The sequence below is a fragment of the Sylvia atricapilla genome, chromosome 2 (assembly GCF_009819655.1).
Source record: "Sylvia atricapilla isolate bSylAtr1 chromosome 2, bSylAtr1.pri, whole genome shotgun sequence".
In the NCBI taxonomy this organism is placed as follows: domain Eukaryota; kingdom Metazoa; phylum Chordata; class Aves; order Passeriformes; family Sylviidae; genus Sylvia; species Sylvia atricapilla.
In genome coordinates, this window is record NC_089141.1 from 102,114,183 (window position 1) to 102,141,125 (window position 26,943).

At 38.2% G+C, this 26,943-nt stretch overlaps 1 protein-coding gene across 1 annotated transcript in view; it reads right to left on the reverse strand.

The window, feature by feature from the left end:
• Nucleotides 1–3,822: 3,822 nt before the first annotated feature.
• APOO (apolipoprotein O) overlaps nucleotides 3,823–26,943 on the reverse strand; it is a 28,371-nt gene continuing 5,250 nt past the window's right edge. Inside the window, exons 3-9 of the mRNA XM_066313983.1 lie at nucleotides 25,608–25,727; nucleotides 22,904–22,958; nucleotides 21,693–21,788; nucleotides 19,665–19,756; nucleotides 14,555–14,659; nucleotides 6,984–7,079; nucleotides 3,823–4,138 (exon numbers count right to left, since the gene is read on the reverse strand). Coding sequence (XP_066170080.1) covers nucleotides 7,011–7,079; nucleotides 14,555–14,659; nucleotides 19,665–19,756; nucleotides 21,693–21,788; nucleotides 22,904–22,958; nucleotides 25,608–25,727 — 537 coding nt within the window. The 3' untranslated portion in view covers nucleotides 3,823–4,138; nucleotides 6,984–7,010. The remainder of the gene's footprint in view (nucleotides 4,139–6,983; nucleotides 7,080–14,554; nucleotides 14,660–19,664; nucleotides 19,757–21,692; nucleotides 21,789–22,903; nucleotides 22,959–25,607; nucleotides 25,728–26,943) is intronic.

Consider the following 26,943-nt stretch of genomic DNA (forward strand, 5'->3'; position numbering starts at 1 on the left):
GACGCGTCCTGTTACTTCACAGGCTCTCTTAGCAACTTCAGGTTAGCTTCGCTGAGGAAGAGCTGGACAGACTAAAGTGCATCCTTTAGTTTTAGTCTCTATCAAATTCTTGAGTCTTGTGAAAGTTTATAATCACACTAGAAACAAAAGGAGAAGCTGTCCCATTGTCCCCACTGTGCCTTGCACAGTGGGCACAAACGCTCTGGGATCACCAGCACAGCTCAGGCTGTGCCATGGCTATTTCCCAGGCACACTGTAAGCAAGTCAGTCGGGATCTTCCTCTCTCCAGAAGATCCAGCAAACCCATAACAGGATCATGCCTCAGTAGCTGGGGCTGGTGATGGAGCACTGCATCTGCCACAGCTGGACACAGCACACGTGACTGACTGGCTTTGTGTGCTGGTCCTAGATTTAGACCTTGAAATGCACACACACACAAAGAAAAAGGGTAAGGAGGAGTCAAGAGAGCTTAGACCTTAGTCTAGTGCAGGCATTGAAGGTCCATTTCCAATGGAGTGGAGAGAGAGAGCAATCTTTTCGAGGGAGTAGGCTTGTAACCAGCTGTGAGACATCCTCAGCCCACCTTTGATTTTGCCAGCTTTCAACATCAGTGCAATGGCCACCAGAACACCAGCTTGGGGACGTGGCTGTGAGAGCAGCACTCTGGAGGAACCCATGAACTTCAAGTCCAGCTCAGACTTTCATCTTTAAGCAGAGATAGCCAGTGATGAACTTCACTGACATGAAATGGGAGAAAACACTCCAACTGCATCAATACACCAATATTTTCTCAAGAGGGACACTCAGAAAGCTGCCAGTTCCAGTCAACTTAAGAACCATATCCAGTCAAAAAATACCAGGATCAGCTAATGGTAAAGACTTAAGAGGACAGGGGGTTGTTGCACAATTAGAAACATGCTTTTTTTCTGCTAAAACAACTTCTGCTTTGTAGTTTAGATATTGTTATCAAATTATTTCCTTGTAAACAAGAAGCTTTTGCACCTGCCAAAACCCCTCTGGAAGGGGGTTAACCTAGGCAGCTGCCAGGCCACCCAGGTGCAACAGCCTACACTGCTGTGAGAGGCTACATCCAGGAAGGTCCAGCGCAGTCATTCCCAGCATGCCTGAACAGCCAAAATGTTCTCTGTCAACACCAGTTTATTGTGATGAAACTGGCTTTAGAAGCAGCTCAGAATTCATAGGAAGGTACAGAAATAATCATAATAAAACAAACAAACAAACAAAGGGAAAAAGAAACAAACGCAGTTCATATTTGTCCAGAAGCAAATGTGCTCACACTGAAGTTTTTCTGCCAATAAACAACAGTAACAAGTCCCTTCAAGTCCCTGGGCACTGTTTTCAAAAGAGGCAAAATGCAATTCCCTCCACATCAATCTTGGTCTTTACCATTCCCCTTGAAGGTGACAGATGCAATGACAAATGCTCCAAAACATTCAAATCCTAACTGCTGTGAAGTCTGTGTCTGGGGCCTCCTGCACTCAGAGCACTGAGTCTAAACCAGAGTTTTGCAATGAACATTTGTGACAAAATCCTGTGTGTTTACTGAAGGCTGCAAAACTGTGCACATTTACCCTGGCTGACTGGATTATTCCAGGCTGGTGATGCTCCTTCTAGCAAACACAGAGGTTTTGTTGTCACTTTTGACACAAGACATGCTGCCTACAAGAACCTCATCCCAACATAGGGCCATCCTGACGACGTCCAGTTCTGCAGCTTTCCATGCTGCAGATTAAAGATGGTGTTTTTAAGAGAGAGCACTGCAACCTGGCCCCAACTTCAGCTGAGGATGCTGAGATGAGAACACTGTTTCAGCTGCACACAGCCCAGTTAACAAGCCAAAAAGCTTCAAGAGGAAGGATGACCAAACACCACACTTGGGTGGGGACCATACCATTTTTAGCCTACACTGTAATACCCAGAGGCAAAGTCTGGCAAAAGATAACACATGCATGCACCATTTAGTTCCATGTGTGTGCACACACATATATAGATACATACAGACATCAACAGACACATACAGACATCAACAGTGGTCAGCTCCTCTCTGTTCCTCATTAGGAAGGTCTGTGCCAAGAGACTTCAATGTTTACAAACTCTTGGCTCACCAGCATGACACTTTTTTTTTATTTCCTGTAGTTACAAAAACCAGAAGACATAAGGAAAGGATTCCAGCTAAGGCTGTCTTGCTCACATTTTGGAACCATCTCTTTGTCATGTGTGTATGCAGGTGCTTGAAGGCCGTCATTTCCTGCTAGATAAAAGCATTCCGGTTGATGTCAGTAACTGGGGACATTTTTAAGCAGCAGTGTGAATATGCTGAATGAAGATCTGATCAAGTAAAAAGCATTTAAGTGATATTCATTTAACCCAGGCTTTTTAAACATGCACACGTGCATATGTAAACAAATAACTGATTTACCAAGTAATCATGTCCTTAAATGCCAGTGTGGCATATGCCAAATATTGAAATAAAATGAAACTGAAAAAAAAGCCCCAGGTATCTAAAGCTGTACTCCTAATTCTATGGTACTGATTCTCTCTGTGATATGAGAATGCCTAAGAGAAGAACTATCTTTAAGGGCAGAGACAAATCTATGCTTGTACCATAGGAGTGGTGTAACAAGAGCAGTTACAGTTCTATTTCCCAAGTTTCCTTTCCACTCCTGACACAAACACTACTTTGATCCTCCCAAGCCTGCTTAAAGTATGTTGGCAAGTTTAAAGTAAAAACAAAACCACACACACACCTCCCAAACTCCATGCAAGAACTCTGCTCCCTGTATCAACATACATCTTTACTAGCTTAAAACAATTATAAAAACATGCACTGAACATGTTGGGATATTGTTTTTCTGCCTGAGGCAACCACACGCCTTATTGCCTGTACTAAAAAAGAGCTGGTCTGTTTTATAATGCCCACACAGACTGGCATTCACACTGCCAAGGTCTGTTTGTTTTTCTCTAAAAGTCTGTGGAATATGCTCAGCTGGAATACCTAACCATGCAATAACAAGAATACCTAACCATGCAATAACAAAGATGTTTAAAAGCATTTTGAATCTGATTTACTTCGCATTTTCTTCCCTGCTCTTTTTAGAAAGTTAATGTATCATACAAACACATATTTCATCTTATCTTTCCCCCATTCCTCATATTCACTGATTAATTAAGGAGCATTTAAGGCTCACCAACACAGCTTTAAATGCTCTGAGCTACTTGGATTACAGTTACTTGTAATGCATCAAGCCCCAGAAGACAGACTCATGGAAATGACAACAAACGATGAAAGGGTTTTATTGTGCAAAGATTTCAAAATGCTGGAAATTCTTTTGTATTTTTCCCTCAACATCACTTTTTCCTCCCCTCCCCTGGCTGGGAATAAGGAAACAACCGAGTTATTCTATAGCTGGTTCCCACCACAGTAACGTTCTGGTTCCCATTGTGCTGCGCATTCAAGCAAAAACAAGAGCAAGCATTAACAGCTCCATTCCCATCCATCCACCAGACAGGAACTCACAGATGCTTCATTACACACCTCCTGCTGGCACTGATGAGGCAGACGACTTGTATAGAAAAGAGGGGGGGACCCAGACAAAACACAAGAGTCATTGTAATTGTTCCCATTCCCAATTTTGTGAGCTCATGTTAGCCAAAACATCCTAATACTTTCAGCTTTCCTCACTGGTAAAAAAAAATACTTTCAGCTTTCCTCATGGTCAATACCACCTCCAGAACCTCAGATTGAGCAAAGATCACATCTGTGAGTTTAAAGAAGACAGGAGGAGGGGAAAAAATGGACCATTTTCTGTAACTGGAATTTTATTTTATATATAAATAATAAAGAGACCGAGGGATTTTGAGACTTGCTACTTGCAATGTTGATCTTCAATGGGACAAGCATGGGCAGACTTGAGTCCCACTGCAGAACAGAGGACAAAGGTCTCAAGACTGACCCAAAACAGGTAGTGTCCTTTCACAGAAGCCATATCAGAAGCCCGAGCAGCAGATCATTAGACTGTCCTGAGGCAGAAGGCAGATTAGTCACATTCAAAATGGATTCAGATGGTTTTCATCTTTTTCTTAGGAAATTGTTGCTCATATCTGTATTTTTGTTCACCTATAACCAGAGAAAGGGGACAGAGGTTAAGGGGGAGACGGAAGGAGGGAGAAAGCAAAATTAAATTTATCGCAGGCCTTTTCATTTGTAAAGTGTAATTAAAACTTTTTTCTTTGATGTGGCAAGTTGATCAAAGCCTGTTTGAGGAACAGTCTCAATACCAATTTGCTTGCAGTAGAGATATTTAACTCTTCATGTTACTGATATTAGAGCACTAATGATCATGTTTGTTCTAGAGGATTCGATTCCCATACTTGAATTAAATGGAAAGACAAAAGAGGGCACTTCAAACAACCAAACACCAACTAGAATCTTGTATAATAAACCAACTTTCTCAAAAAGAATTCTTTTAAAATCCCATCAAATGCATGTTTTCTTAATCTTACTTACTCTGGTGTAAGATTAGGGCAATTTAACCCAAAAAACGGAATTACATAAATACAGATCTGGAACAGAGTGAAAATGAGATATGCTATCTTCATGGAAAAACACTGTCACTTCCGTGCAACTCCTAAACACAACAGCTGGATAAAATTAAAGCTTGCTTCTTCCACAGTGGGATGTGGTTTGAGCTGAAGTTTGCTATAATTTTTGATGATGAACTATAATAAAGGAGGTGCAATGCTGCTGGTTTTTGGAATACAGAAGTATGTTGTTGTCTTCAACCCAATATGATTTTGTCCTTGGCTGACCATTCACAGTTCAGAGACCCATGCTGTGGCAAATCATTGAGGAAATGAGGTTGTCTTTATTTTAGTAACCACATTCAATATTCAGCTAGGAATATTATCAACAGTAGAAAATGCAGTGAGACTTTCAGGACTGATCTCATCAGAATAAAAAAAATGTGTCTTTTCAAAGATCACAGCAATGTTGTCCAACCGTTGGAATAACCCAAATCCAACAAAACATCTGGACTTGGGTATGGAGTTAAATGATTTGATTTGGTTTCAAGCACAAGTAACAAATTGCCACCCACACAGAACAGCTGAACTTGATACTGAATTGAACTTTTACATCTGGCTGCCCTAGGTCAAAAATCCAGCAGCAGTTCCCTTTTTGTGTGCCTCCTCCAGAAACAACATGAGGTGAAGCACGTAGGTTTCAAAACCAGGAGCACTCAGGTAATTCAAGCTCCTGGGCAATTCATCATCACTCTCTTAAAACTTTCCCCAAACAAAGAAAACGTGCCTGAAGCACAAGTCTGATATTTCAAAAAGTCAATAAAGGCCTTACAGAAATGATACTCATAGCAAGAAATTCTGAAAGAAAATAAAACCTTTTTATGGATTTCTGTTTGTAATGAACCTTGGTATGTGTGCAGTGTCACAAACAAAAGTTCAGTTTTCTTGGGTTTTTTTTTTTATCATTTAGTAGCTCTGTCCTAGTTGACAGTAAGAACAACAATATTTCAGTGAATTTTAGAGAGGCATTTCTTCCTCTTGGTTGGTTCTCTTAGGATTCTTTACACCAAAAAAATATTTTAAATCCTCCTATTATTGTTTTAGTTTTTACTTTAAATGACTATCTTACAAACTACTTGGAAAACATGTATTCTTAAAGACTTTATATTCATAGCTCTAAAGGGAAAGCTAAAGTACTCAGTACATCAGCCAGTTAACAAGCTCACACTGCTGCTGTGAGAATTAGCAATAGCAATTAAAAACACTTTCAGGGAGCCAACATTAAAAACTAGGTCTTCTTTTAAAACTGCCCATGTAACAGTGGAATGCTGCTGCTCAGCAGATGGGTGCATTCCACCACATCTGCAAACATTATGTGACTGATGTGGATGCATGGAAAAAAACCTGATCCAGTTTGCCAGATCTGGACTCTATTTACACAGTTGGTAGTAAAGAAAAAAAAAAAAAATACAACTCTGAATACTGTGCACGAAACTGATGAGGAATCCCTCTAATGCCAGGATCACTTTCTGATGAAAAGTAAGTTTTTAACATGATGCAAAAATAATACAGGGCAAAGAGAAACAAGTAGAAAACACGGTCAGAAGAGACATTATTTATCAAATGATAACAGAGCAGACATCTGACATTTTGCGCTAAATGATGTCCAATTACGTTATAATTATTTGTAATAAGCCCCAAATACAGAGCAATTTTTATCCTATGAAACCAAACCATCATAAAAAAGTCAAGAGGATGTTTCTGTTTTGCTTTTCTAGGAACTGTAACCATAGGACTTGCTTGAGTTTAGAACACAGCCCCGAGGCCAAGTCAGAACTGGTATCTCAACTCGAGTTTCTGCTTTGGACAGCCTGGAAAATGCTGCCTTCATTTCCTCCATCTTTTGTTCCCAACAGGACTCATTTGGGAGCTGCATTAACATGAAAGGTCAGGCACATTATGGACTTTGACAGGCTGCAGGGCAGTGCTGTACCCTGGCACTCACAAATCTTTAGAGAAAACTTATCAGCAGGGAAGAGGTTTCTTCTCTCACCCTAATATTTGTAAAAGTATGACAGAGAAGGCAAAGAGGATTTTGGCATGGGAGGCAGAAATGGGAAGATGAAAAAGAAAATAAAAGGCCAAAACCAACCAACACCACAATCACAAAGCTCTTCTCAATTAACTCAGAACTCTTCAAGCAGACATATATTTACTTGTTATGTTCTCAAGATGAAGAATTTAGATTTCTTAAGCTAAATAGTGTTAAAGAGAGAATGAGTGAATATATTCTTGACAAATTTCAGGACAATTAAAATTATCTGTCTGTACTCTCCTAATCATTATGAACAAAACTACAAGTCAAACTTGATGAAAATGTTCAGCTTTTCCAAGTTACTCTACTGCTTAGCCACAAACTATTGCATGTCTTTATTCTTTACCTGTTTGATGCCAGGTGATGTAGCATTCTACTTCTGGGTTTGCCCTTTATTTGAAGCAGCATGGACTTCCAGGGGCTTGTCACCCACTGCATCACCCTTGAGGGGAAAAAAAAATGTGCACAACATTGTAATTGAGGCAATCCATGGTTAATGTTTTTATCAGAACTGAAACTCTCTTCAAAAGCTGAAAAAAAATCCCTTGAAATCAAGTAGTTCATGAGACTAATTCAGAATAATATACTCAAATATGATCTTCTACCCAACACTTTCTAGACTTTTGTCTTCCTGTAGTTAGCCAAGCAATTAAAGGATTTGAAAGAACAAGTATTTTCCACAGAAGTGCTTTAACTGAATCATTTTGCCTGTATTATTAACAGAGGATGAATACCCACAGAGTATTGCTATTTGGGATTCTCTGAATTCTGTGTGGATTTATACAATAGGCCTCTTTTAGCACATATCCTTTAAGAGGGTGTTCTCACACTTTCCCCAACATAAATGACAGAAATGAAAGAATGAAGAGAAGCTTGTTACAGGGTCTGGTCTATCTATTTGCCAAGATGCTATAACAAACATGCACTTGATAACAGCTTTAAATTGATATCCATTTAAAAATACTTAAAGGGCCACACACATGGCTTGGAGACTGAAGCACATACAAAGACAAGCTGAGATGAAGATTTGTTCAGGCTTGTGAGGACCAAAGGGGGAACCTAATTCCTATCCACAATTTTTTAATTGGCATTTACATATTTGAAGAACCAGGTTCTTCTCAGAGGTTCATATCCAAAGGACAGGGAAAAAAGGACAGAGGAGCATGCCAAATTTCTCTTAGATCAAAGGGCAAGAAATTATAAATTTATCACACCACCAATCACTGGCGCAGGTTTTCCAGAGAACTTTTAAAATCTCCTCCCCTGGAAATATTCAGCACATGACCACATAAGGCCTGAACCACCAAATCTAATTTTGAAACTGTCTCTGCTTTGAACTGGGGGTTGGGTGAAATAATCAGAGGTGACACCCACCCTCAATTGTTCTGAAATTCTACACATGGAAATTAAATGGCATTTCCTCTTTATTCTTGGAAGCTATTTTTACCAACATGATTTAAATAAAGAGATGATTGGCAATGGCCAACATGGCATCACTAATGGCAAAGTGTGCCCGACAAATTTGGTGGCCTTTTACAACAGGGTTACAGCAGTAGTGGACAAGGGAAGAGTGACTGATGTCATCTATGACTCGTGCAAAGCACTTGACATTGGCCTGCAGGACATCCTTGTCTCTGAACTGGAGACACACTGGTTTGATGGACGGACCACTGGGCAGATAAGGAACTGTCTGGATGGTCACATTCAGAGTCACAGTCAGCAGTTTGATGTCTGAGTGGAGACCAGTGAGGAGTGGTGCTCCTCAGGGGTCAGCGCTGGGACCGGTGCTGTCACCTCTGTCAGCAGCAAGGACAGTGGGACTGAGGGCACCTCAGCAAGTGTGCCAACAGCACCAAGGTGTGAGGTGCAGTCAACACGCTGCAGGGAGGAATGTCATCCAGAGGGACCATGACAAGCTTGAGAGGTGGGCCCATGTGAACCTTATGAAGTTCAGCAAGGCCAAGTGCAAGCTCCTGCACCTGGGTCAGGACAATCTCAAGCACAAACACAGGATGGGCAGAGAATGGATTGAGAACAGCCCAGGGGGGAAGGACCTGGGGTTGTTGGTTGATGAAAAGCCCAACATGACCCAGCAATGTGCCCTTGCAGCCCAGAAACCAACCACATCCCAGGCTGCTTCAAAAGCAGTGTAGGCAGCAGGTCAGCTTTGCTCTTGGAAGACCCACTAGGAATGCTGTGTCCAGCTCTGGGGCCTGTGACAGAAGAAGGATGTGGACTTGTTGGAGCAAGTCCAGAGGAGGCCAGGGAGATGATCAGAGGGCTGGAGCACCTCTTCTACAAAGACAGACTGAGAAAGTTGGGATTGTTCAGCCTGGAAAAGAGCAGGCTTTGGGAAAACTTCTGGCTGCTTTCCAGTAAAAAAGAGGGCTCCAGGGAAGCTGGAGAGGGACTTTTCAGAAGGGCCTGTAGAGACAGGACAAGTGGGAATGGCTTAAAACTGGAAGAGGGCAGGTTTAGATTGGATATTCTTTACTGTGAGGGTGGTGAGGCACTGGCACAGGTTGTCCAGAGAAGTTGCTGATGCCCCATCTCTGGAAGTATTCAAGGCCAGGATGGATGGGGCTTTGAGCTACATGGTCTAGTGGAAGCTGTTCTTGCAAGGGGACGGAACTAGATTATCTTTAAGATCCCTTCCATCCCAAGCCATTCTGTGATTCCGTAAAGCTAAATGTGATGGGAAATGTAGCAGAAGAAGCTAGAAGAGACTGGAAAAATGTTTCAAAGTATGGGTCAAATTTATATATTACCAATTAAAGACAATAAGGCACCAAGTCTGTGCCATCGTGCATGTGCTGTGCTGGAGATACGGACTCAATATATCAATATTCAATTATGAAAATATTTCTTAAATGTCTTATTCAAAAAATGTCTAGCAAGACCTTTAAAAGGTAATTCTCTCAAAACCCCGTTTTGTTCTGATCACTATCCTGGATATTTCATAGCAGAGGAAACCACATCCACAAACCACACCCATTTCAAAATAATAATCTACTCTCTAATTTGTCTGTACAGGAACTTTTACGTTAAGACATTTTACTATAATTTACAATGAATAATCTGACTAATGATGCCTCATCTCAGAGTTTACTCAATCCTGAACAAATGAACTAAAAATAAGCTCCTCACAGAGAAGCCTGTCTTTTTCCAATTTCTTGTTTTAACTTGTAAAAAGCAAATGTTGTCTAAGTAAGCTTTTTTTTTCCCATGCCCTGAAAGAGGAAAACAATCCAAAGCAACACACACACAAGAGAACAGGAGTTCTTGCTAAATTCCCTTGTTTCTATGAGCTCAGGAGATCTCATCACAGGGCTTGCCTTCAGTTAAACTACTAAGCCTGAGTTATTTAATTCAAACCAATCCACTGATAGACTACCATTCCTCACACAAAGTCATTCGCTGAATTAGCAATTAAGAAGTTTTTAATTCCATCCACTGTATATGCCCACTGTGTAAATAGTGAGCCTAAGTGAGAGAGTTCAAGCAGTAATTGGATTTAGCCAGAAAAGGACTTCCTGTGGCACAGGCATTTAATTTTACAAGAAAGTGCCAAAGTCCTCTGGCACTCTCAAAACCAGGTCAGAAGCAAAAAATCTGTTTAGATCAATGACTCAGAAGACAGACTTCCTTTGTGCCAGGGTACCCTCTCATAATCAGAAGCAGGCACATATTCAAGACAGTCTTTCTACTTTCTGGCTCAACACAACCACTCCATAACAAATCTGGGTGGCCAGAGGAGTTCAGACATCAGACCTCTATCCCACAGCAGAAGAGGAAATAATTCTGCATTCTTGTGTTTCTGACTGTTTCAAGTGAAAGGTAACTGATAAAAAATCTTCATAATACATTCATTATAATATGTTCAATACATTGGGATTCCTTAGGACTAAAAAAAAAAAACCATCAATATTTGAAACTAAAAATAACACTGGAACCAAGGGGACTGTACCCTTTCAGTACATGAGTGATTAAAGAACACCCCAACCTATCTCACACAGTATCTAACAGAGGTACATTGAGACCTAAACTTTAAACAACAAGCTTTGCAAAAAACCCACCATGATTACTCTGAAAAATCTTCCTTCCATACAAAGAAAAACACCCAAAAGCAAACTAGCTAAATGTCAACCCCCTAAATGTGTGGTGCCTCTTTCCCTTACATTACAGCTGAGCCAGGTGCAGAAGTTTCTGTTGCTACCTCAGAAGCCTTGCAGATGGCCAGACTCTTTTACACTGATCTTAGAAATTGTAACTTCAAAAGTATGTAAGATAGATATGTATCTTTTATGCTTATGGAAACTCTTGAAAGGGAAAGTCTGCCCACCAGAAAAAAAACAAAAACAAAAAGCAGCCACAGAAAAAAAAACAAAGGCTCACCTGAGCTCACAGATTAGTAATTTGCCTTATGTCCTCTTTTGTTTGCAATATATTGCTTGGAATAAAGAGAACATCACTGCCTTACCTTATTCATTCTCCTCCAATCAATCAGTAACAACTTCTTTTATTTAAGTTGACCTTGACCTTAATTCTCATGAAAATATGAAGTACTTTCAAAAATGTTGCTCTAAGCTGCCCTTTGAGAGATCAACTTTTTGCAGAGTACATTCTTTCTGTCCATCCCACTTCTACCATATCTAAATTCCCCACTGTCCATACTAAGGATCCAATCCAAAAGAAGTAATATTTCTTACAAGTTTCATACTGTTTTTGTTCTTACTATGAATCAATAAAAGGAGGGCATGTGACAATAAAAGGAAACAGCATTTTCTGCCAGAAGCAGATGTTTATCTTTTAGTTGAGATTACCCAACTTCTGCCTGCCTGTTCAGAACCTACCAAAGCCAAGCCTGACAAGCATTTTCTGTAAAAAGAAGCTCTCTCATCTGCTTATGTTGTGTTTTAAAAGATGACCAAAATACGTATGACTTAAAAACTCTCTTTAAAACACAATTTAAGGTTTGTTATTGTCACAATTTGTGACACTGATGGTGAGGCTCTCCAGTCAAAACCACAATTTTCAACAGAGCCTTCAGGTGAGGAAGGTTCTGATCCACAACTTCCTTGATACTTGTTCTGAGCAAGTACAGGACATCAGCCAAAGCTGAGCCCTTTTTGCACCCAGAGACATTCTGCAACCAGCTAGCACTTAATAAAATACCCAGAGAATGCCACAGAGATAGATTTTAAATATATTTTATAGAAATATATTTATATGTTTATATATTGTACATGTGTAATAAAAACATATGGGTTTAAAAATTCTATGTATCATATATTAATATTGCTAAGTCACTGATGGTGTCCATCAGCACACCAGACTGAAAATCAAATAATATACCACGAAAGTTTCTCTCACCTCTGAAGTGGAGAAGGAAATTAGTTTTCTGTGAGATCTTATTACTAGTTGAGCCAAAGTGGGAAACAGCAAAAACAAGAAGAAAGCAACAAGGGCTAAAAGAAGGGTGTATTTAGAGCCGCAGTGCTGCTCTGGTTTTACACAATTTGGCCACTTCACTAAAAGCAAGGGATGTCCAACTCAGCGTTACTGGAAAAGAGAGAATCTAAAATTGTTAAAAATACAGCAGAAGTCTTTGAATGGTATATACACAAGACAGAGTGAGAACTAAGAGAGGGAAATTGCTTTTCTGTGTGCTTCAGTTTTAGCAGAGGGATTTTATCCTGACATCCTGAAGAGCTGCATCCTTTAACAGCATATTAAAAACGTTTATCTGCCTGACTTGCTGTATGGAGGGGCTGCAGCCACAGTGTTTTGAAATGCAGGCACAGAAGGTTCCAGAATTCATCCTTCTTGGCAGAACTCAGAATTCAGTTGATATTACCTCAATTTGGCACAGGTTTTTGTTTCATAAAACCTTCAGAAAATTAACATACCACATTTATTTTAATGACATATTGCTGCACAAACATGAAGTTATGCACAGCTGTGGTACCTATGACTATTAAACAAATTATGAGCAATGTAACAAATTAACAGAAGCCAAGAAGAGACACCCATATATTGCTTGAATATTTGCAAGAATCCTCTGTGTAGCAACAGGAAAATGCTGGAGTAAATGTCACAAAAACAAAAATAACATCTTTTGCTCTGGCAGGGTTTCATTAAATGGGTTACATCTGCTGCAAAAACAACTCAAGAGCAACATTTAGACCTGTCTTCACTAGTTCAGGATTCTAGCTGCCTAGACCAACAATAAGGAATATACATACAAAAGCAACCAAATTCTTTCATAAGGTTGTCAAATTAAGACAGAAGTCAGAGAATCTATCCTAGAATGTTTTGCCAATTTTAGTATATGATAGTTAAAAGCATCTTCTTCCATGACACTTCTGTATGAGTAAAAGCATCCAATAAAAACCAGAATTTAAACAGAAGCTCTTCTGCTTGAAAAGCTGATACTGATTTGGTGGTGCTAATAATCCATATGATTATTTCCTTAAGAAACAAAGCTAAAACAATCCCATCTCTACCCACCCAGATTCTCAAATATGTATTTTGTATGGTTTTACCAACCCAGGCCAAAGGAAGCTTCAGAGCAAACTTCTTCCATCAGAATCACTTCTCAGTCCCCATTCTAGACAAAAGCACGTGACTTTTTACAGCTGCTGTTCAGCTTCTCTGCACAGCAAGGACACAAGACCCTCTCTTTAGGAACTTCAGAGGACAAAACACCAGGAAGGCTGTTTGCCTCAGTGCTAAGAGATCCATGAACCTGGAAAATGCAGGCAGATTCATCAAGGGATCAAATACTGTTTCTTCACCTGAGTCACAGGGGTTCTGTACCTTGTTTAATCCATCAAGTTACACAGCAACAGTTCACACTGACAGTACCCGAACAATGATATGAACTTTTGGAGAACACCCAACAATGGGCATTTTGCTCCTTTGTGCAAGTAACAGGTTTTGGCAACTAAGGGGTGAGATTTAAAGATTCTGCAAGGAGGAAGAGAAAAAAGTGTGCTTACTTAGCTGTCTCTGCAATTCTGCATGCTGTTTGTTTTTCTGCTGAGGTAGCAAGTGCTTAAGTAAGTCTTATAGTAAGATGAAAGTGTCAAAAGTTTTTGCCTTCCAATAACAACCATGTGTTTTCCCTTTTGAAAGCCTGGGTCACAATAAAAGAAAAACTCCAGCTATTTTTTATTAATGCTGTCAGTTTGTCTTTTTAACATTGCCTCTTTTTTTTTGAGTTTCTTTTTGATAGCCTAGGTTTTAGGAAAGATATAGAACTATTAACTAACTTTTGCTTATTCAAGTTCATTTACTGAAGTGCCTTGGGCCAATACAGATGAAAGTCTTCACTCTCAGAAGACCCAGCAACTGCCAGGACATGTGAACATTTCCCCAGCCCAGCTTGTTTGGAACTAGTCCTACACCCAGCCCTACTAAGTGAACTTGGTCCTGTCCCCGAGGTCTATCCAAGTGCAATTTTGTCTCCAAAATGCCTCTCTCCCAGTCACAGTGAGTTTAGAAGTGAATTTAAAACCACAGAAGCTTTAGATTACACACTTGAACTTTTATTTCTTTAAGCAGCAGTTAAAGAAAAACACCTAAAAACCCTACTTTCCAGGCTTTCCCTGGCATGCATTTAATCAACTTGCTCAGTTCTCCAGTCTCTCACACTATGTTTCACACCTACATATATTTCCTAGAATTCTGTTTGCTTATCTGTATCAGATTATACTAAAGGAAACTTCCAAACAGCACTTCTGAAAGTTTAATTTGAAGTAAGCCTGTTTTTCCACAGCTTAGAAAGAGAGAATGAAAAATTTCTCTTCAGAAATAAAAGCCAAGTCACAGTGGAACAAAACCACTGTTGTTTCTAATTTTTTTGTCTGAAAAGGCAGCAGTAAATTCAGAAATCAAGTTCCTCAGACTTCTTACCTTATCACCTTTTTCCGCTGATTTCTTCTTAGGATTATCCTTCCAAAGAGCTTCTACAGCAATATATCCTTGAAGACTCCAGTCATACAGCTGTGTGCCAGCAACCTTTGAAACAAAAATTTTTAGAAAGTATGATCTTAATAATCTGGGGAATATTACCTTGCTTCTTATTTAAGTGGAAGAAGTCTCAAAACAGAAGACATTTAACTTTTCCTGCTCAAGCTCACAGCATACAGCATTAATATACATTTTGGAAAATAATGTCACATGAGAAATAAGAAAAAATAATGTGCTAGAAAACTGTCTGAAGACTACCAGAATATTTATCTGTACAAACAGCAGTGGAACGATGCTGCACGGAAACAATCCTGGTTTTCTTAGTATTTGACATTCAACATAATTAACATATGCAAAGTATTTCTTCATTTGACCACCCAATTTCAAAGACCCTACTTAGGGTTGTCACTATTTTGTAATTTTAGATTTTCTTCTCATTTGGTTTTCTTTTTTTTTTTTTTTTTTTTGAACTTGCTGATAGATGAATGCAATGTCAACTCCCAAAACAGAACACAGCTGGAAAAGACTGTATTTGCTATATTACACCAACAGCTATTTTATGACAGGAAAAGGCCCTAAGTCTAATAAAACAGTATCCCCTGTCCCTTATGTGACAAGGAATTGTAATATTCACAGCAACCTTTAAAACTAAGGAGTGTTAGGTTTTATAGCCAGGTTCAGGTCTGTACTGACTTTCGTATCACTGTTTCTGTATGAAGAACAGCAAAAAGAACTATTTGTCCAACTAAACAGTTATTAAACTAAAAAAAACCTTATGAAATCAAGAACTAAGATATTTCCCTATCTTTTACAGCAGGCAAATCCACAAATCACAAACTTGGAGAACAGGGCAAGCATAAATGTTTCTGAAAGAGTTTTCTCATGTTTCTGAAAAAACTTTTTGAGCTATATTTTTTAAGTTTCTTCCAGTCTCCATAAATTCACTGTTCAGAGATTTCCTGAGCCAGAGGTGATTTTTATGCATGCAAAGAGGCCCAAGGAATTTCCCTCCTATGAACTTTTTGCATGGAGTTCAAGGGGAAGTGCAAATTTTTAACATCCCTGTGCCAAGTGGTTCTACTACTGGGTACACATGGTGTGAAGAGCCACTTCCCCTTGTTTGTCTGATCTATAATCAGCAAGACTGATTACACCAGTTACTACACAATGGTACAAGGATGTGCTTCTGGGCAGATACCATGTGCTTGCTACCTTACAAAAGAGGCTATTGAATAACTAGAATTAAAAGAAAACAAACTCAAATCAGCAACTACCCTTCCAAGTCACAACTAAAATCCAAAATATAGGCTGTCTTTAATACAAAGTATCCTTTTTGTCACCATATTTGACCAATTACACTGGTTTAAACAAGTCCATTGGATGCACTCAGTTTTCTCTATAGCTGAAAGTGATACGGGTCATCAGCAAAAAGCACATCAAGTGAACCAGTTAGATCTCCAAAACTGCCCAATTTAAATATTACAGGTATAGCCAGTTATTTTGTTTTCAGTATCTAAGTGCTCACTCTCTTAGCACTTCAGACACTGGATCATCTGAAAATATGGTGGTCCATTGTGCAAACAGTACAAACCTACCAAGACTGAAAAACAATCACAGTAAACAAAGTGCTGGTTTTGTCTGCAATATTACTGAAGACACAGCTATCAACACAAAATGGGAAAAAAACAACTGTCCTTAACTATTTGTTTGTTTCTGCTTAAAAATACTCCATTAAAATATTTAAAACCACACTAAATGCCTAACAGAACAAACTCAAAAATATTATTATGGGAGTCATATGACCAAGTGATTTATGAATTGCATTAAATGAGAAACTGGTCATTCATGTTGCTGGATTACATAGCTACATCACAAGGTACAGCAACCCAGACAGCTTAGTCTGCCAAAACCAACCAGTGTTTCACCAGTGCACAAACCACCCAAAAGCCAGGACCCACAGACACTTTCACAGTTGAAAAATACAGTTCTAGGCAGACTGAAGTGCAAACTGCAAGGTCAACAGGCTAAAATACCATCGCTGTTGAATGCAGCACTCTAAGTGGGTTTGTACGCTAAAGTTTGAACAAACAAGTTCAAAAGTGAGATTGAGTGGTTCTCAACAGGGATTCTGAAAGTTTGAGATGACCATGGGCCACCAACACCCACACTGGGCACTCTGGGGTAGCACTGGGCACTACTGGGGTAGCCCCCATGGTCTCCAAGGCCGAATGTGCCACATAGCACCATGAGTGTGCATTATTGACTATCCTGGATGTTACACAGAATTACACACCCATGGAATTTTAATTAGCAGGTCTTCATCTATGTTTCATGCTGAGAATCCACTGGGTTTTCCACATTTACACTGCTAACAAAGCACAGTGGCACAGTCCAAGTGCTACTTCCCGAGCACTGGGCAGCGAACATGGATCAAGGGACCCTGACTCCTGCTTTCCATCTCACAGCTCCTGGAATCGTGTCCTGCTCTCAGCTGTGCCTTATAGACTGAACTGAGCAAGGGACAAGGGATAGGCCCAGAAGACATAGAAATAGTGTGGTCTGCTGTCAAAGAAACAGAACTGGCATATTGGGAAGCTTTTTTCAAGAAGAATGAAAGCATAACACACAGTACACTTTAGTACATTTGAAAGGTTCTAATAACAGAGGACAAAATTTAATTTTAATGACAGAGTGATTTAAATAACTGCATAATGGAAAGTTCTTTCCAGATGGAAGATAAGCCACAGTAAATACAAAGTATTTTGAGTATATTATGATTAGCTGGACAGCAATACCATTTCAAAACACTACGTAGAGTTCCACCAGAATAAAACAAGCTTTAGTATTAAATTCAGTTCCTCTGCCACATATACAGTCTGACCTTTTGTTCTAAGTTATTAAAAGCATAGTAGTACTGGCAGTGAGGAAATAAAGCCCTTACAAATTTGTGATTTATTAGAATTTGGTTTGATTATTTATTAGATTATTTACTAAAGCAGGGGGAAAAAATAATAGTCCATGAATTTCTACCATCTTCAGTTAGATGATTAGTGTCTGAAAACTACCTGTTACCAATTACAAATTCTGTTGCTACAACTTCACTTAGGAATTCATACATCTTAATTAAAGAAAAATTTTTACTTCCAGATGAATTAAGTGTTGGACCTCAACTACAAATACATTTTGCTGTCTTTATTTCCAACTCTCCATAGGAAAGTCTTAAATAAAAATGAGACAGAAACAAAACCCTCACAAATTAAAAAAACAGAAACAACACAACACCCAGTGATGGGAATTATACAACTGTAAAAGAAAAAGCAGTGATGAAGTACTTAAGTGTGGAAGAAAAGTAAAAATAACATAAAATCATTTAGATTTATGTTCCAGAATATTTTCTGTATTTTTTCATTAACTTGGCAAGTGAGGTTTGTACTGCAGGCATTCCTTTCTACGTTTACAGATATCTTTTGTAAGGCCTATGAAACTTTTAAAAATAATCAACAGAGAGGAAAGTGTTTCCAATTTCAGATTAAAGCCTAAAATTATGTATGGTAAGATATAATATGCTTAAAACTTTGCTTTTTTAAGAAAAGAAAAGCACAAGATAGATTAGAGGAACCAAACCAGTATCTAGGATATTACTCTCCCCATAGAAGTCCCCAAATTCATACGTCTACTGTCCTGACCAAACCAACAAAGCTAAACCCACTCCAATCTCCTATCAGATTTTTCATTACAGTCAAACTAAGGACTGTGAATTAATCAAAGAGCAATCATGCACTTCAAAGTTCTCCTAAAATAAACTAAGTATTGTGAAGCTGTTAGGATCAAATCCATAGTTAAGCCCAAACTGAGCTTCTTTAAAAACAGTAACATCAGTTTGAACAGTGTTCAATCGCTTCCCACTTCACTGTTCAGAAAGCAAATAGAATTTTAATACACAGTTTCCAACAGAAATGTCTAAGCTTCTTAAATTTTGATTTTCTTTTTCCTTCCACTTGCATAATTTTCACTCTCTGAGAATAAGTCAACAGAATTATCTGTATTTAGAGCATCTGAATCCTGGAAGCAGTAAAAAAAGATTCCATCAAAGATCAGAGTACCACCATACTGGCAGAGTTCAAACTCAGCAGTTTTGACTCTTCCCTAAGTCAATGACCTTTCAGTTTTCAAAGAACATCATATGTTCTTGAGAATATCATATTACCATTCTGACATCTCAGGGTTATTCAAAGTAGCCACTAACTAGATAGCAAATTTACCAAAGGCTGAAATATAAAGAATTTATGAAAAATGCAAGTATGTGCACTGTGAGTGGTTAAAAAGCTGGATTTAAAACACAGTGTGGTGGAGAACTGAGGAATCTGCCAGTACCACTAAGTGTGGACAGCAAGACACATGAGCTAACATCAGTAAGGGCTGTAAGCAATTCTGTGGTCTCTTCAGTTCTCTCAAAGGAAACTCATTTAGGCAACTGCCAGTTAACATGTTTCTTGTGTGCCTGAAACAACAAATCCATAAATAGGGAAGGCATCCAGTAAATGTGCATCAGAATTCTTACCCCGTTCCAGAATGTGCATGCTATCTTTCTTAAAGCCCCAACCAAAAAAAAAGAGCAGAATATGTCAATAACATCTATCTCAAAATGTTAGGATGACTTATCTATAGAAACTCCTTTTTTTTTTAATTTCCAACACTTTTTCATTGCTTACAAGGTATTTCATGTTTCCTTAGTATTGTAAGTAAAGGCATAAACTGTACTCATGTAGCATATATTCATGTTAATTTAGTCTTACATGAAGTTAGAGATTTTGAAAGGAAATTACATTCCTCTAACTGAAGACAATATTGCAGATGTTAGAAAAAAAAAGTCACAAAAAGGAACATGCCTGATTGTCTTTCAGCCCAGACTGTATCTGCTTTAACAAAATCACCATAATATTGTTAGTTGCCACTGATATGGCTTTTAAACATGGATGACCCATTAATCTGAAGCCAGGAGGCAACAATCAAAGAAAAAGACACTTCTCCAAAGAAAGGTATCATCACTGACCTTTGCAATAGCAACCGCTTGCTGGGGGTAATACATGGAGGTACCGATACCCATGAGAGCTGCAGGATACACCAACTTCTTTATTTTTGAGCCTGTTTTCAAAAAAAATCAAAAACCACAAACCACAGAGTATATGTTAACCAAGTCAACTGAATGACCCTAACATTTTATTTATAAACCATTTTCTTAAACATATTTTAGTGTATTTTCTCTTCCATCCTACCAGTTTTTAAGAAACATAATCACTCTGATCAGTAGGGGCCCCCCTCATAGTTTGCAAAACTTTGTAAGCTTCACTAAGATCATATCTTAGATTGACTGTGCACATAAAATCCTTTGGACATAAACTGCTGACCAAGTCTGGGACTAGGACTAGACACATCTAGGCTCCTCTGAGTAGGAGTCTAGAAAGCAATGAATCTGAATCTGAATGTGACTCAATAGGAGGAACTTCCCCAGACAGGTCTGTCTGACCCTGTCCTCTATGCAGCAACTGATCCAGTGTACCTTGCCATCAAATCCTTTCAAATCGTTGCTTTTTATCAATAAACACATTGTTGCTGCTCTCTTACAAGTGAAGTGCATCACTCCATCTGCAACACGAGTTAAAACCAATTATCTCTAATGGCATTTTAAACGAAGCTGGATGACTGCACAATATTCACGTGATTAAACTTTGAATACCATATTCTCTACTTAGTCAGCAGCTGTGCATATTCAAGTGTTATGATTAGACCTGGAGGATTTCATCTGTATGTTCTAAGAGGGCAATTTCTCCACAAACACCAGGGGAGGGAGGAATAAAATAAAGAGGACTTTTGGTAGCATCAAAATTAAAGGGCACTTCCTTATGGGGTTTGAATACTTTCTGGAAACAACAGTCATACTTTAAACTATTACCAAAAAGAAAAAAAGGTCTTAAAATTATGGTTCCCATCCTAAAAGATTCATGAATTTAACATTTTTTGTATGAGTTATTTTCATTAAACTTAGGATCCTCTAATCTTTCAATTCCAGTCCCAAGACTGCACTTCCCCCTCTCCCCTCACTTTGTTACAGTCATAAATAATGGAAGCAGATCTCATTCATGATCACACTATTTGAGAAGCAAGAATTGGAAGAAAAATAACTTCAAACAGGGAAGTCACCTTGATTTCATTAAAAAAAATACACTAGGGAAAAAAAGTGAAGTACTGCTTTCACCAGCTTCACTGTAAATTTAAATATTTTGAGGTGCACTTCTAATTTCTACACAGCCAAGCACACGCTTCCAGTTCAACACATTCATGCCCCACAAAGGTTTATTTTTGTCCAAACTATATCCTCACTGGTATTTAAATTCTACAGCTTTAAAGTTCTGTTTATCTAAATTTCACTACATTAAGAATATATCAGTGTAAGCACAAATTACTTCTTCACACTTAATATCTCTTAGACGAATGCTTCTTTTTATGAAAACGTGAACATCTCTTCAATAAGGGTGATGAAATTAACTGTATCATTTTTCTGTAGTGCAAAAAAAAGAAAAACAGTAGAGAGTTCACATATTTGGTGAATCACCATCTCAGCAGCTCTGCACGTGGACACACAAATTTGAGTTTGAAAAAACTCAAATATTCACCTAACTGAACACATATCATAGTTCTGGAACATCTGTATTTTACCATAATTCATTTCTCTACTGTTTTCTCCAGTAACATGTGTGATCAAGAACTTCAACAATTAAAAATATTTTTAGGCTAAAAAATACCAAACCAGTCCTTTGCCATTTCTGCTGTACTAAGATACTACTGGGAAATACAGAAGACTAGATTCTAGTAACAAACACAGCAATGATAAAACAGTAATTGTTGGTTATTAAACATATTTTCCATTAAGTTTCTTTATAATTGGAGGAACACTCTAGAAACATACTTGTACAGTTAATTCAGATCTCTTTGTCACAATTAAAAATTAGTACCCTAAAACCCACAAAAAAATTACTTATCCAAAATCGTAACATAACCAGTTCAAATGGTTCCCACTTACCTCTAGCAAGAAACAATCCAACAATTCCAGCAAAACTTATCACACCAAGTCTTGGATAAAATCCACCTGGGGGGTTTTGGAGAAATTCATAGCCCTCTGAAAAAACGCCAGAAACAAGTGCTTTAATGTAATGTGAAAGCATTTTATAAGGAATAGTCAATACATGCTGGCAATTGTAACAAAACACAAAGAGTTATCAAAACACATTTAACTATCATGAGCATTTTAGATATGCTGGCAAAAAATTCAAAGTCTTTGGGATCTTCTCCAAGTAGCACATGAATGAAACTGAATATTGTATTGTATTCACCAATTTTCATAGGAGCTTTGCCTTGGCTTCTAGGCCATCTGTTTTGATTTGCTCTTTTGAATCTCAATAATATCTTTTTCAAATTAGTGATAAAAACCTTTGCAAAACGGAATGTTACAGTTACATGTTAACAAGAACTAGTTTCAGTAAAATATTGTACAAAAAAACAAATCATAGAACAATGGAAAGACACAGCAAAAACAAAGTGCACTCTAAGATGGGAGTCTGGTGGGAGAATGGAAAACTATGGAAAATCTTCAAGTAGAAATGCTAATGAGTTCAAAAGCCTGAAACCACTAAGTTTAAAAAAAACAGAGGTGCAGTATCTGAAATGAGGTCTACACAGAATCCATGCTCAGTCCTGGTAAGCCCCAATATGAAAGGATGCTCACAAAAATAAAAACAAATTAAAATTATTATGGACTAATTCAAAATTCTTAGGAGAGCCATAGAAACAAAGCAAAATTAAATGGCTAAACATTACCATTACCAAGCAAAAAACCAAATGTTTGCAACAAGTAATAAACTTTACAAGAGGTTTCAGCTACTAAGCCAGGTCAAGTAAATACTGCTGGAGGCTAGGTCACGCAAATAGTGATGGCTGGGAATAAAAAAGTTTTAAAAACTTTTTAAAGAGTTATTCCCCTTCTCTTCCTGCATAACTAATTCTTAGTGACACTGAGAAACATAAATGCTGGTTCTAGGATTTTAATTATTTAGAAATCTAGTGTCGTAAGTGACCCATAAAAGAAATTCAAAGAGATACACTGTGGAAATAAAGTAGTCTTAAATGCATTAGAAATTATACATACAATGATGCTCAATGGAATTCCCTTTAAACTGAAGATATAGTACAGTCCTGCATTTTAAACTGCTAGTTAAGAAAACTAAGCTGATTTACCTCTACCATGCTCAACAGCTTTTTCTAACTTGGGCATAGCTTTGGCATAAAGATCCTAAAAAAAAAAAAAAAAGAGAACAAGAGTAAATAGATACCAAGCAAGTAAAATATTAACTATAGACTGTAACTGACCTGACAAAGAAAGGAGGAAAAAAAAAGGAAGAAAAAAGTGGTAGGTCCCTAAAATAACTTACTTTTATTCCCACTCCACCCTTCACTTATAGAGCTATGCTTGCTCAGTGTTACATTTAGCATAACTTAGAGATTTTTCTCAAAAGTGTCTTTGGACAGAGACAAAATACAGTATTTCAAAACATACACGTCAATCTCAATATTTTATTAAGATCAGGCAACTGAAACTCAGAATTATCTTGGGTTTCTCCATGTATGCATGTTTTGCAGAAACACTTAGGGTGATGCAAAGAAAAGAAGTACAACACTGCAATAAACTCCTTCCTCACACTGTGCAGGGGTATGTGACTCATTCTGTAAGGTGATAAATTCCATTTTCCAGGAGACTGTCTTAGGCTAACAAGACTGCATTTTGAAGTGACATGGAAAATCAGATGTCCATAGATGTCCAAAGTAAATCAAAGACACTGCATCAACCCTAAAGACCAGTTCTGGATTCTTTTCAGACTGAGAGTATTTAGGAAGTAAGATAATTTTATGCCTTTTATCAAACTAGAAAAAAATATCCCAATAAAAAGAACCCTGCTAATTGTTATTTGCACTTATAATGCTTCAGAGAGACAGTGTAAGGCTGTCTATAAATCAGGGAACAAATATTCATAAATATATATGCCTGAAGCTAAAGCAGAGAAGAGTCTTCCAATTCTACCTGCAGAATGAAAGCATTTGTTTAGGATACTGCATGGGGATATCTTTACAACTTTCATCTCCTCACTGGCAATAGTCATGTAAAAAAATCCATCTGTCATGAAAATAAAGAAGAGTTAGCATGTGACACACAATGTAACTTTAAATGGATGCTGGTCTTATGAAAAGCCAATTTAAAAACTTGCTCTAAAGAACCCAGAGACTAAGTCTGTCTTAGACTTAGTCTTCTGTCACAACTGGAATGTAATTGGCTCATTTTGCATCTGAGTTTTGAGCTGCATTTCCGCTACAGTTAAGTAATTTTGGAAAAGTAAAATGGATCTACAAACATAACCAATTTAATTCTGATTATTCTGGGTTATCTGTTTGATTTTAAAGACAACTGAGACACACCTAAATATTATTTATTTTCCTCAACACAGCAGGGGTGGGCAGGGGGTATAAAATTAAAGCTACCTCTGACTACAGTTAAGCAAGACTGCCCCAAATCCATAAAGTTGACATGCCTGCTTCATAAAATGAGTCAGTAAACCACTGCCAGGAAATGGCTTGTGTGTGAGCAGAAGAGCACATCTCATGTCAATGATCACCAGACAGACAAAAAAAAAAAAAACCACCCCACCAAAAAACCCCACAAAATAACCCACACAAAAACAAAACCAAAAAAACAAATAGGATAACAACAGGTCAGCAAGACATCAGGCAAGGTTAAAGGCTAACCTCCTTTCAATTTTCACTCCCCAGTTTGGGTTACCACAGGCAACCAAACAAAACCCATGTGTTCAGAAGGCCAGAGCTCTGACTTATCTTGTGGAAAACCCCCCTTCCCCTTCCAAGCTGCAGCCAGTGCTCCTGCTGCTGGCCCTTCAGGAACACTAGACTGAATAACTCTGAAAAAATGTTTTGGTCCTGTTAAAGGTAGCACCACACAGAACTTCCAGGCTGAACAGCTAGCAGCTTAAGGGGATTCACAACAGGCAGAGGGCAAAGTAGAGAATCACCCACAGCGGCCAAGAGACAGCCACAGGGCAAGGACACCCTCACTTCAAAAGTAAGCCTCAACATTTTCTGGGCAGGTAAGAGCAAGAAAGCAATCCTGGGGCTTTGCAATCTAATACCAACAATTTAGGCCTTGATTACAAAAATCTTGGTTTTCCTCCTCACTACAGAGCCTTTTTTTTGTATTTAATGACTATTTACTGTAAACATACTACCTAATAAAATACATATGAGAAATTCTGGGGGGAAAGGTCTGGGGATTAGGTTTACCACTATTTCGTGGCCTAGGATTTTCTCTCTTCCAGAGAGCTGCATTCCTTCCGTCAACATTCCAGTTCAGCAAATACTGGTTTATTTTTGGCTAAATTGTGTTTTGTCACAGTGGCAGCAAGGGTAACTTGGTTTTGCTGCTCCAAAACACACTGCTTGATAATTTAAGGGCTCCTTGAGAATGAAAACTGCAAATACTGCTCTCCTATCTCCCTCAGCCACAGAACAGTGGCAAATCAAGATATCCCTAGGTATACTTAAGCTTAAAGTTCACTTCAGAAAATAATTCTGTGCTTTAGTTAATTTTAATTTCTTTGGAAGGAGAAACCCTAAATCCAGGGTTTAGTACAGAAAACTAGTATAAAGACACAACTGATTCTGTGTGAGAAGGGGGTAAACATTATGACCCAAACTGCGGCAAATTTTAAGCAACGCAGGAAACTTTCAGTGATGCTACATTTTTGAAAAATGCTTTTACAGCTATCACCTTTTACTTTGCTTCTGCCTGTCATTTCCAACTCGGGACAAACAAACCACAGTCCCAGCTGGGGCTTTACTCCTGAACCATCATGAGCTGCAATACAAACCATTGTACCTGACACCAGGCTGTATATGGCTCCAGAACATGCCGTAAACGGGAAACCCCCTCTTCCAATTCGGTTTTGGGATTCTCCACATATTTAGTCTCACGAGCTGGGGAGGAGTACAGTGACAGCTGTGAATATTAGCAAACAAGATGTTAAAAACAAAGGTGTAATTGTGTAAGTAGGTCTTCAGGGCATGAACAGTCGAAGCAGAGAACACCTAACACTTACTTGTGTTTATGTAGTGCTTACCACATAAACAATGCATAATAAAAATTCACACAGCTCTGAGACAACCATTATGAGCAAAGTTTAATTACACAGTACATAATTACGATGAAGATGACTTTTAACTGCTATACAATTCATTCATAGCTGCTATATGATCCAAGTCACAAGTTATAAATTAATATTAAACTAGTTTAATAAGAACACACAACATAATTGTGAAAAATGTTTCTCACCTTAATCAGCACCTCTGGTTCCCAGTTAACATACTGAAGGTACTAGAAATCACAATCAATCATTTTCTATATTTGCACAAGCCGTCATTAAAGAGCCTAAGCAGCTTCTAACAAAGGTAACATCCAATACAAATGTGCCTGTTTGTTACTGAGCAGGAAAATAGTACAACATCCCAACCTTTGGTCATTAACCACATCAGCAACTGACAGCATTAATGGCACCCTGGCACTGAGCAAAGAGGAACTGTAACAAGCAATGAGCATCTTCACATAATAAATGCTAAGCCACCCTGCTTAGGGTTTAGAATCACAACATTTACTACAACAACCTAAGCGTATTTGAAACTGTATTCCATTAAAAAATACTCAAGTTTATACTGTTGAAGATGAACAGCAAATTTCAGATCAAAAGGAAACTTATTAAAATTTCTAGCAGTTTATATACTACACAGATGTTTAGCATAAAGAGCTTATATTTTACACCATATTTATACTCCATTTAGTAGTTTATTATAAACTGATGATTCCATGTATTGCTGCATTAAAATGTAGCTAGCTCTCTTTTCATCATCAGCTGGAAAAGAACTGTCTCTATGACATAATAAAAAAAGCTGCTAAAAATAACGTAATATAAAATGACATGAAATTTATGCAATAATTTGATAACTCGGGCAGCTGGATTTCCCATAATACTTTGAAAGACAAGGATTTTCAGCCTCACTTCCCTAGGAAACCTGGTCATGCCTGGCATAGTCAAAAGCTGAACTCTGACCCTGTTGGACAACCTAACAGCTATGCCTGGCACAAGGACAGAAGCCTTGGAGATAAGGAAATTCCCATATATTTTATGAAATTAGACAGCTGACACAGTAGAGATCCAAAC